The 13256-nt window shown below is 37.9% G+C and overlaps 1 protein-coding gene across 1 annotated transcript; it reads right to left on the minus strand.

Moving 5' to 3' along the window:
* Positions 1-9412: 9412 nt before the first annotated feature.
* Positions 9413-11264, minus strand: LOC140143396 (uncharacterized). Its single transcript, XM_072165251.1, has one exon. It carries the CDS (start codon positions 11262-11264, stop codon positions 9528-9530), a length of 1737 nt encoding a protein of 578 aa, XP_072021352.1. The 3' UTR covers positions 9413-9527.
* Positions 11265-13256: the final 1992 nt, after the last annotated feature.

Raw genomic sequence — 13256 nt, forward strand, 5'->3', positions numbered from 1 at the left:
TTACAAATTGGAGGCCTATAAGATCGACAGTGGTGGCAAATTAGAGGGAGATAAGCACATTTTGTTCCGATCTTATACATGTAGGACATTTGCATGCGATTTTTTTTTAATTTCAGATTATTTTAGCCCAAAATGAAGGTGAATATATTTTATATATTATAGTCTGATATGCGTGAAGTGCGTCAAATTTTGCAATTTTACCATATTTTGGTCCAAAACATGGTGTTGGTTAAGAGGAACATGCACAGGGCAATTTTGGGGGCTCCTCTGGCCAAATGATAAATCCGGCCCTACTAAAAGGGCCCGCACTGATTCTTGTCCATGGGCCCTCGAGGCTCTTGCTACGCCCCTGAGATTTATACAATTTACTTCGAGGACTGTTAAATTTCAAACTGACATATCAATTATTTTTAATCATTTGCCAATTAAAAAAAAAAATCGAAATTATTTGATGTCAGGACATTCCTCGTATTCAAAATGCAATTCCATATATCTGATGTTCTCTCACGTCCAACAAATAATACGTGAAAACTATCCGAGCCCTTAATGACACTTTACTCTCCCCATTTTATCCATCCCTGATCCGGGGTGGGGGGGGGCAAGAATTCTGACTGCGGGCATTTGATCCCATGCCATTGTGGCATCCCCTTCTCTCTCACCCCTTTCTCTCTTCATTTCTCTCTTTCGTTTCGTTTACCATGGAAACCGCCGCAGACACAGACCTCCAATAGTTACAAACACTTCAAATTTTATCCCATTCCCTGCGCTCTAGTACGAACGTTTCGACAGTACTTTTTGTGGGACATGAGAGCACATCAGATATCAAATATTTTTTAATTTCTTGATATTTAACAGTACTCAAAGTAAACTTTCTAAATCTAATGATATGTACTTAAATTGCATGTAGCTGGGATGAAAAGCCGACAACGCACGATCAATTAAAATCATTTTTTTTCCAAAAAGACTTTTCTTTGTGTGTTTTGGGGAAAAAACACATATCTTCAATACGAAAGGTCAAAATGTTCAATTGATCATCGGCTTTTCACCCCAGCTACATACACTTTTAGTACATATCATTAGATTTAGAAAGTTTACTTCAAGGCCTGTTAGATATCAAAAATATCAATTTTTAATCATTTGCAATCAAATGTGCATTATATCACAAATTTAAAAAAAAAAATTATTTGATATCAGAAGGACATACCTTTGCAATTCGATATGTCTGATGTTCTCTCATGTCCCACAAAAAATACTTTCCAAACGTTCATACACCAGCCCTTAATGTGAGTATTTTCAATTAGGAAGGATTTGTCCATAATTCGGGACAGAAAAGGATTGGAAACAATAAAAATCAACCCTTCTACTGAAAATTCAATCGATAAAGATATGCCCCTAACTTTAATCGCTTAAAGATTGAGAATCGCTCCTTCAAAAAAAAAGAAGTTACAAATATTCAATCAGGTAATCCATCCGTCTAAAATCTATGGGTAAGAGATTATTGGGCTATTCCGGTTGAAATCCATACGCCCCCTATGGAAAAAATTACCTTAACCTCCCACACAGGGGGTGTAGATTGCAATTGCAAATGGAGTCACCCATTCAGGTAACCCCCATTTGAAATTTACACTCCCTGTGTGGAAAATTAAGGGCATGTATCCCACAGAGGGTATGGATTTCAAATATAACAGCCTGTTAAAATATTATTATAATAGAAAGACAGTCATTACACATGCATTTCACAGCCCTGGCATTTCACATAGCATAATTTATTGAATTTTCTACATAATGAGAGCAGCAATTATCACAAATATGATTGAGATGTATGATTATACAATTATATTTGACTCACAAAGACAGCGGTATCCAATTTCATAAACGATAGAGAAAAATGATTCATTTAAATGAGCGTTTCTCGGTGCCCTAGCATGCTATACCTGAATTGCCCTTGTAAAATGGATCACTATGGACCACAGTGGCTCCATCACAATGGCATAGTTCAATAACCTGAAATAATCATAGTGCAAAATTTGACCCCAACTTGCAGAGTATGAGTTTTTGTACCTAAATTTTCAAAGATCATTCAATGAATGTACAAATGTATTGGGGTTAAAGAACTGTGCCCCTGATAGATGAGCATTTTGTGGATCCTAGTAGATGCCCTCATAAAGTAAGATTTTACCTGTATAATTTATTTGAATATTTTCTGCTCAGAAAAAAAAAAAAGAAAAGAAAAAAAACCGTCTTATGGATGGATGTATTTGTCAAGTAGGGTCAGTCTTTTAGGCCATCAACAACAAAAAAAACCTGCCGTTTTTTACTGCCCATCTAAAAAATCCCCAAAACACAAGATATGGGTTGGTCTGTCCAGCAGAACAGGGTGTCTTTTTGTTGCTTTATTTAATGTTTAAAGCTTAATATTATAGAACACAGTGGTGTATCCAGATTTTCACAATCCAGGGGGAAATCTGCAGGGGAGGGGAGAAAATGGGTTGAAATATTGATTATCCATTTAAAGCCTATACAAATGGTCAACTATTTCATGGGGGTGCAAACTAGGAGGGTATGTGTTCCAATCGGAGAGTTACTGTAAAACACTTTAATTTGTTTTGACACAAACGATGCGAAGGAAGTCAGTGTCACTATTTTCTATGCATTGAATGTATCAACACAAGCAAATCAATTGACCTTTTTGGTAAATCCCATAAGCCTTTGCGAGTACACCTGAGATATCGTCATTTGACGTCATGCCAACTTGCAATGCGCAGTAACTATGGTCACTAAACGATGTGTGCAGAGTCTTAGCCAGAAATCAGAAACCAACCGTCCAATCTATACCAAAATTTGACCCTCAAATATAAAACAACTTGTCTATACCCATGGAAGGGTCACTGGGTTCAAATATGTCCTGATTTGGCCATAACATATCACTTTGAATTAGTCCCAAGTTCATATACCCTTAAAATTGTCTGTTTTAGAGCTATCACATCTGTAAAATCCATTAAATCTGCCCGTCTAAAATTAGATTAGCCCGCCTTAAAGACGGGCAGATGTATGGCTGGCTAAGACCTTGGATGTGTGCATCAGCGAAGATGGGTGTGATGTCAAATGACGACATCGCAGATGTACTCGCAAAGGCTTATGGGATTTAACGAAAAGGCCAATCCCCCAGCAAGTTGTACGTGAAAGTTAAAGGATTTTGGAATTTATATGATCCTTGTCATGATAAACGAAGTATGTTAATGATGTTAAAAGGTGAATGTCTAACAAATAATAATTTATACCATAATATTACGATATTATAGTTAAATTTAGTAATATTCAAGATTTAATTTGTTGAGTTAGGGTTATGGAATTTGGCACCAGTTACAGTACAAGCGTATTTTCACAAATGTAATTTTGCGGCAATTTAATTTCGCGAATCTGAAGTGCTAGCGAAATTAAATTGCTTGTGAAATTAACTTGTTTTACAGTATACCACTGAATGGTAGAACAGCATGAAAACAGACACAATTCTAACATAACAATATAAAACAGTTCATTATAAGTTCTATTTAACATGAATACAAGACAACAAATACACTGTTTGCTTTTATAAAGCTGCAAAAATATTTACCACAATGTGAATTGTTCACTATTCAACATTAATATACTGCTTCAAATATGAGTTGGCATAAAAACATTCATTACATGTACATGATTCATAATACAAAATATTTCTTTTTCATCTACTATTAAAGTCCATGCAACTGGACGAAACACTTGAAACTATTACTGTAACTTGCAAGAATATATTATAGTTATCTGTGCCATAGAAAATTTAAAACTTGAATGCTGTTTTGATGAACACACAATACTGTGATATCATACATACATAATTTTGACTGTCCACGTGTAGCATATTATAAATACATAAATACTGAATATTCTGTAAAACAGCTTCTTTTTGAATCGGCTTTATACAGAGCAACAATAGAATATAACCCTGTTTTACATGATCTGAAAGGAAACATTCTTGAACAAAGCTACAAAACATGGCCGCAGATAGGAAAATTATGCCATTAGGCAACGAAAAAACCAACACTGTTCTACGGGGAGGACAGACCTTTCAAGTAGGTCTGGCCTTTTTTTTTATTTGGGGAAAGAATGGGGATGGCATTCATTGAACAGGAAAAATTTGTTCCCCATTCTTTAAATTCTGAGTCGGTCAGGCTAGTAGAACAGGGTTTTTTTTCGCCGCCTTACCGTAATACTGCTTTTCCATAACATTTAGTCCTACTCTGTAGACTGTATACAAAATTTTACTGTAATTTTATACAAAGAAATCTTTAGAGAAGCATACAGCATTGTTTCTATTACAAATGTATATTAACGTAGACACATGTCTTGAATTTCAAGTTTAGCACTTCTGAAAACAAAATGGTGTCTTTTTGTAAGATTTAAGATTTTTATGTGTTAGGGAAACCCTAACATGTAAAAATCTCACAAAATCTTACAAGGAAAACCACTGCGCATGCATGCATTCCACGTCATGCCATTGCACAATCACCCTAAGTCATTTATGGGCACCAAGTCGCTGGCCGGGCAAGCGACTCCCCCGCGGCATGAGGTCGGTGATCGTGTGCGTGGCACCTGAGGGGTCCCAGGGTCAATTCCCGGGGGTGCCAAGTGAAAGCTTTCTTCATTTGCTCTCCTTTTTTGTTCCCTCTCTGCCTTCCGATAGCAAAAAAGCATGTTCCTTGTTAGGGTTAAGACAATTGAATATTCGTCAACATGGTAAGAAACGGGCAATTCCATTTGAGGTCCACACTCCCCCTGTGGAAGATTTTGGAAATATCTTCCACAGGGGGAGTATGAATTTCAAATGGAATTAGCATATTAACCAACTCTATTTGAAACTTAATATATGATCCTCCCTTTGTGGAAGCTTCCGGTTGAATCTTTCTCAGAGGGTGTATGAAATTCAAATGGAGCTGCCTAATGTGTTTGTTCCATTTTCATACTCCCCCTGTGGAAGATATTAAATTTCCAAAACCTTCCACAGGGGTAGTGTGGATTGTAAATGTAATGTTTGAATGTTGCAGTGTACATGTATGATGCGTAAGTCTCTTCCCTTGTTAGCACAAATTGCTTCTTTTTCTATGTTGAGTATACTATAAAATATGAATATGAAGACAACCTGCTGCACAAAATAAGATTCAAAACATTTGAAATTGATAACCATCCACTACGAATGGGCTGCAATGTTATTGTTGGCAGTTTGTTTTCAGGACAGGTATGTGTCCTGTGGGATTTTTGACACATTCCAACTGTTGAGATGATCTTGTTTGTTTTAAGACTCCTGTATACATAGTGTCAGTGGTATATGTCCTTTGTAAATGGAGACATAATATGCTGTACTTTGTATTTAATTCTGTCCCCATTCACAAAGACCATACCACTGCCAATACAGACCTGTGTCATTGAACAAACAAAGTACATCAACTCAACAGTTGGTACGTCTTGAAACTTTCAACTTGCGACTTTACACTCATTTCCTGCGAGCAGATCACATATAATGCAGGCCTTGCCGGCTAGATTTTATAGGCGAGTGGTCAATCGCTCGCTAGCATGAGTGCTAGGCGAGCGGTTGAATCACTCTCTAGTCATGCTAGTGGTCGAATCACTCTCTAGTTGTTCGAGAAATCTATCGGTTGTTCATACTAAAGTTAGAACTTTCGAACAACTGGCATGAGTTGATCGAGAAATCTATCTAGTACATGTACTATCCATAGTTACTGTGTATCACAAGCTATCGGTTGTTCATACTGAAGTTAGAACTTTCGAACAACTCTCTAGGAATGAAAGATCATTCATACCAATATGAAACACTTTACGCACAATGGTTAACACCCTCTCTTTCGTTTTCAAGGTTTAGGCATAAGGCTAATTTGTTACAACAAATCAAATACATTGAAAGGGTTGACACTTGAATGTAATAAATTGGATTCAATTTTGGGTGATTTGCAGCGAGCGAAATTTAGAGTCTATGGCGAGTGGAAAATCGCTCGCTAGAAATTGAGTTTGGGCGAGCGGTGGCGAGCGAGAGCGATCGCTCGCCTCAAACGGCAAGGTCTGCATATGGTCCGTTGAACCTCTCAAAATCAATAGGAAACAAAGACAAACAAGCAACAGGAACATGTAATAACAAAGTAAAACTTACTTTTTCAGAAAAATTGCTGGTTCAAGATCTAAAAAATTAAAAATACCGACATTACAGCCCATCCATTTTGTAAGTGGTGGATGTCTCATAATGCTCCTCAGAATATGGCAGTATAATTGGCAGATATAGATCAGTGCATATAAGGGAATATAAACCTACATGACTTTCAAAAAGGCTAGTAATTATTCAAACATAATTTTGGGTTTGCATTTACATGTAATTTTCTCATTTATGTGCAGGATTTGGGGTCCTTCTGTGAGAGACTGGTCTGACTAATATGGCACCTGAAGAATACAGCTTTGGGACAAAACAAATGTACGTCAAATAGAGCCACAATTTCCAGTAATAAGCTACTGATTGCATTTTTGGCAAGTTGTATCCTTGTAGAGACCGTGTCAAATGTTTTTAAAATATACAGTATTCCGTGTACGCCCTTCTACAAATAATGCCATTTAAACAATTAAAAGCTTTCTACAATAAAATAAACAGTTAATAATTACAGTTACATGTAGCACCTTTGAAAAACACATTTACTTTCCTTTTAGCACCTCCAAACACATAATGTCATTACTCAATAAGTCTTCATATATATTTATATTTTCCATAACTTACCATAACAGCTCAGGCTGTATCAAAAAGACTGTTACCCATATGACTGTTATTAAAGAAATACTACATGCAAACTACCCCATTTGAAGATTCTGCTGTGCAAAAGCTATACCGGTAGCAGCGATCGAATTCGACGGTATCGCATCGCAAAATGCGATGCAATTTCCATCAACTGCTATGCACTTTTCCAAAATGCATAGCTAAAAGTGCTATACTGCTATGCAAACATGTGTTTTGCATCTAGCACAAACTGCGATGCAAAAAAATTGACTGAATTCGAACCCTGACCGGTAGGTCACAAAACTATGAATTCTGGTCATTAATAAGAGGATCAAATGCACTTGGAAGCAGAATTTTCAACAAACATCATAACTGATTGGTATTAATTATCCGGTGGTGTGGGGCACTTGTATTTCGATGTAGATATCATGCTCTTGATGCAAAAAAGAAAAAAAAATGTAAAAAGGGTAGTTTTTAACCTGCAAGCTATTTACAATGTAGGGTGTCAAAAACCTCAAAAATAAAAAAGGTATGAATGACAAGACGTGAAACATGAAACACCAAAAAGTACATCATTTACTGTTTCAAAAACATCGAAAATTTGAAGGAAAAAAAAAGATCTATTTGACATGGACCTCGGATATGAAACATAAAAACTGCACAAATAATAAATAACATTTACTGCTGTTTTAGAGTAGTAAACACAGGCCAAAATATGTGTTTAGGGTATTATGGAAACCCAGGAAAAATACTTGTTTAGGTTGGGTCCGTTTTGAAAGTTCATGCATGATCATGATATCTGCCTTAGAAATACCAGTGAAGCCCACCCCCAGCAATTATCATTGTGATATCAGGCCTTCTGTTTTAGATTTTTCTGGCAACAGCTCCCCTTGAGGGTATTAAAGAGAGAGAGCTGTTCAAACCGCTCCCCCCAATTTTTTTTTTGAAGGAGAGTGATCAAGCTGTTAAGAAGAGTGCTGTCGAGTGAGCTACAATGCAGGAGAGTTGCTATGCCTGAAATATTGGACACTTACAATACAAAAAGTGTAATTTTGAGTTGGGTTAAATCTATCAATAGATTTCATTTTACTGATATTCAGTCACAATTTGTGAATAATGTGTAAAAAACAGCTCCCCTGATTGCATTTAAGGGGAGTGATCTATAGCTAACACCAAATGCACTTAAGGGGGTACTACATCCCTGTCCAATTTTGTGCCTATTTTTGCATTTTTCTCAAAAATCATAGCGCTTTGGTGACAAGTAAGATATGTATATTATGGGGCAAGGACTACAACTACTGCACTGGAAATTTTATTTCAGCACATACAACAGTTGTGGAGTTATAGTCAAAAATGAGGGAAAACCAGTATTTGATCAATAACTACTTGCCTTGGATATTCTGAGTTTTTAGTGCAGTAGTTGTAGTCCTTGCCCCTATAATATACATATCTTACTTGTTACCAATGCGCTTTAATTTTTGAAAAAAATGCAAAAATAGGCACAAAATTGGCCAGGGGTGTAGTGCCCCCTTAAGGAGAGCTGTAGGAGAGTGTCAGCTCCAGCTCTCCTCAAAACTAAAGGTCTGTGTGTGTGATACAGACCATATCTCTTCTTGATCTTTGATGTTATCAATCATGATCATTTGAACTCTATCAAAGATCCAAAATTTTACCCTTCAAAGGGCTATTCCAGTTGAAATCCATACACCCCCTATGGAAGATATGACCTTACATAATCTCCCACTCAGGGAGTGTGAATTTCAAATGGGGTATCTGAATGGGTGATTCCATTTGAAATCTACACTCTTGTGATAGGTCATAAATTATCTTCCATAGGGGGGTGTATGGATTTCAACTGGAATAGCATGGCAATTATAGACTGATTTTAAAAGGATATCGCTTGGATGAGATTCATGAGAAAAAAGTCTCATGACAATGGGGTAGTATTTTCATTAATTATTTGCTTGACAATATGTGACCGTACACCACGAATGAGCCGTAAATGTCCTAAATTGTATTCTGAGTTACAGTGTAAAATGTGCATGAATTGAAGGTTGTAAGTACCTCAAGTCAGTGCTATACATGTATCTCATTTTGATAGCACTAGTCAATCACCTTTTAAACCAATCAATAATCCTATTCTTGAAGAGGATAATAAGCTTCTACCTACATTTATGTCCATAAAATTCTTAAATATCTTTGGCTAAAACCTGTTCAAGTGGTGGGTTACAAAGCATTGTATTTTGTCTCTAGGTATGTATAACAATTTTTATAATAAAACCAACAATTAACAATGAGACATTCCTGAACCTTGTTGACTTGGAGATGATTTGAAATGACCACCAATTATGACTGTTTGATATTTATTACCAGCAATTTGAGAAAAGAGACACATGTAGAACCGAAAAAAGGTATACCATTTTGTTTAAGTCTGAGCAAAGTTCAACAAACCATAACTTCGCTTCTGGATACTTACGATATATCGTAAGTTAAAATGATATACCATTTTAAAGCTTAAGATAATATATTTTCTAAATACGAAATAAAACAAAATTGACCGGGGGCGGAATTTACGGCTCATTCGTCGTGTACGATCGTCGATCACTTTTTACGATCATGAATGATCAATTTTGTCATAAATGATTAAATTCTTGAAATGTGGTAAAATTGCTCCAAAACCAAATGCTTGCGGCCTACGGAAAACAAACTTTTTCCCAGCCTAATCTTGCAATTTTTCATCATTCTGGGCTTCAAGAGGTTTGTCACTCTCTCCCTCTTGTTCTGTTGTGCAGTCTTTGTTCTCGGGTTTTTCTTCATGATCTGTCCTTTCATCAGCATTTCCCACAGAATCACTGACGGATTTGTCCTTGTCTTTCTCCTCATCACCCTCAGCCACACTTTTCCCAGGCTCACTGTCATTTGATTTTGACTCTTCCACATCTCCTTTAAAATAGTCCAAAGTGTCTCTATTGCCTTTCTTATGCTGCGCTAAATAAAAACTAGCAATATTTGCTTCGCCTTGGTGTGTCTTCTCATGTTCCACTAAACAATATTTCTCGGCAAAACATTTCTTACACACCTTGCACTCGTAATAACGTTTCTTCCCTGTGTGAACCGAATCGTGTCGAGTGAGGTGGCTTTTCTTTCGAAAGCTCTTATCACACTTAGAGCACTGATATGGCCGTTCGTTGTTGTGACCCATCATGTGTAAGGTCAATGTACTTTTTTGCGTGAAACACTTGTCGCACAACTCACATTTGAAAGGCTTCTCACCTGTGTGGATCAGTTCGTGTCGATTCAACGAACCGCGTCGTGAAAAACATTTGTCGCAGTTTGGGCATTTGTAAGGTGCTTCTTTTGTGTGCGTTGAAATGTGTCGCATAAGAATTTTCTTTAATTTGAAAGCTGCTCCGCATATGTCACACTTATGAGGGCGCTCGTCGGTGTGGAGTAAAATAACGTGAGTTTCGAGAGTGCCTTTGCAGAGAAAACGTTTATCGCACAGATCGCAGGAAAACGGAAGCTCTCCCTTGTGCGTCAGTTCATGCTGATTCAAGTAGTATTTACTAGAAAATTTCTTGCTGCATTTTTCGCACTGTAAATCACTGTCCCATTCCGTTGGGTGCGCTCGTTTGTCATGTGCAGTCAATTCCAGGCGCGATCTGAACATCTCGTCGCAATGGCTGCACTTATGAGTAAATCCATACCCTGGTGGTTTTGGGCTGGCTGATGCGTCCATGAGTGGTCCCACTACAATATCAGATAAATTCAATTCCTTTGAAGCTTGAGTTCCTCCATCCGAAGAACCACCATCCTTATCAGTGGAGCTTGTATTGTTCTCAGATGCAGTGCCGCCGGATGCGTCCCTTTTGACACCGGGGCTAGAGGCTGCCTTACTTGGTATTTTGCTCGCAACCTCACCTCCGTTCCTTTTTTCCGGCTTTGACTTAGTCTTAGTTGGTGCCACATCTTTCATATTCTTAAACAGATGCTGATAGTACAACAACTGAAACTGCTCAAAAGATAAGTCTGCTATGTTGAGTGGTTTCTCACCGCTGCTTAACCAACTCAGATCGAGTCCAGAAGTATCAAAATCTGGAGTGCTCACTGCCGGTGCACCGCCAGGAATCGCACCATGGCTCTCCTCTGTACCAGTTGATGCTTCTGATGCATTTGCTCCCATTTTACCACCTAGTTCCGATGCTAATGCTCTCATCGTATCAATACTAGCGCTACTTCCGGCCGCTGAATTGACTTTGTTGGTCATTTCTTCAGCAACAGAATGGCCATGAGAATTGCCTGACATTGCCATATCTGCTGTACATGGCAGAGAGTTTGTTCTGCTGGTTTCACAGTCTGTGCCAAAACAGCTGGGATCCATACCAAACTCATTTGGTTCTTCTTTGATGTCTACATTGGGCTGCATCATTGCTGGTTCTGCTGCATTATGATCCATTCTCACTTGATTAGTTTAGCACGTATGCAATCTGTAAAATGAAAAGACAGAGAATTATTAGCAAAAGTTGCATTAGGACAATGTTGCATTTTAAACACCCAAAAATACCACAAAAAACCACGATGAAAAATTAAGAGCATGCGTGAATCCCAGGGTCTGCGATGATGCAATCACCCTAAGTATTATAGACGAATCCAACGAGCCAAGTCATGGTCAGGATTTGGTCGGCCATCTTTGGTTACCCGCTAGCACCAACCTGGGGTTGTGAGCGCCTAATTGTGCAAATAAAAGCCGCCTAACACCTAGAGAAGATGCAAGGACGAGGAGGGTTAATAGAATAATACAATAGAGATAATTCCGCAGGTAATCCCGTCGCATCTATTCATACATAGTCCTTTTGTTCGCAAGTACATCCATTTGTAGCGTTTGATATGGTGTATGAGACCGCCATGGTTGATTGGTTGATCAATTTGCACGCTGGAATTGGAAATATTTCCAATGTTTCTATTCTCTCGGTCAGGGCCACTTCACATCCATTCATGCATTGGAGTGAAAACAATATCGCATATTTTTGTTTGCAGAGAGCCGAACCTGGCACAATAGTGTGATACATGTAGCTTGTGATACTCCAGAGTTCAGTAATGCGAATGTTGTTTTCACTCCAGTGCTATTGTCAGCCGGTTCATGCCCGGATGTCCGACTGACAGAATAGATAATTTGTTTGAAAGTATTAAAGACCCCCCCCCAATTTTTTTTTTTGTAAATACATAATGTATAGGCCTACATTGTATAACTGTTAGCATTTTGTTAAAAACTGTTTAATATACACACAACAACATCCAAAATTTAGGATGATAATCAAGATATTCTGGTAATTGACAGTATTTTGATAACAGGCTGAAAGTGACAATGCATAGATACCGTGTGTAGTTAATCCGATTAATATGTCGCTTCAACAGCGAATAGACCATGTAGAAGCTGTGTGTTTTGCCGAAGGAACTGTAGGGCCTATTGTGTTGTAAACTTTAATCATTCTTTTGTCTACCTGTGTTTTCATGAACGTGTAAACGGGTGATGGAATGCAGTTTAAAATTTCCGCCAAGGCCGAATCATTTCACATTTTGGGTGCATTGTAGCCGACGGGTACCCAACTAAAGGCTGCTAGTCAGGTGTAGGAATGTGTGGATTTGGATTCCTCTATATGCTCAAGGAATTGCTGCCCGGGCAGCGATAACCTGTGTAGCTACCGGTCCGTGATCGTGTGGTTGGCATGCGGGGCAAAGGTTCAATCCCGGTGCCAAGTGACTGAACTTTGTTCATCTTTTCTCCTTTTTCGTATCATCTTTAACTTCCGATATCAAAAAGCAGGGTTAAGTGTTAGGGTTAAGTGAACTACTGCATGATATGATTCGCCGTAGAAGTGAGTAACTATACTAAAATGCAGCAAACCTTTGACGAGCGCGACTACCGTGATGTTGCAAATTCGGCGCTAACAACGCGTACGGCGCACAGTTCATTCATAAATTTCCACTCGGCAACAACAGATCGCCTCAGCAGCCAATCATAGACAAGTCGTGTAACGCAGTAAATACGCCGACGTATCCTTACAATAATGGCGCTACGTCAAAGGTTTACTGCATATTAGTATACCATTACCATAGCAATAGATGAATACAATTTTGAATATATTTAATGATGTCATTATGCATAATTTATGCAATTTGTGGAAGGAGTAGCATTTTTAGTGAAAATCATTTTGCAAATGGCTAAGAAGAAAAACTGTTGTCTGCAAAGCGTGATTTTGAAACATGTATACACAGTATTCACAAATATGCAATTTACAATGTAACTAACATAAATAATGAATGAGCAATGTGTTGCTTTTTAAAAAACAACTACGCATAAAGAGCTTTCTCAAGAGTTTCATAAAACAGAGCCAGAGGGATCAAAATTCGAAAAACATGGAAAAAAAAACATAAAAATATATACCAT

The sequence above is a fragment of the Amphiura filiformis genome, unplaced genomic scaffold (assembly GCF_039555335.1).
Source record: "Amphiura filiformis unplaced genomic scaffold, Afil_fr2py scaffold_21, whole genome shotgun sequence".
Lineage (NCBI taxonomy): Eukaryota > Metazoa > Echinodermata > Ophiuroidea > Amphilepidida > Amphiuridae > Amphiura > Amphiura filiformis.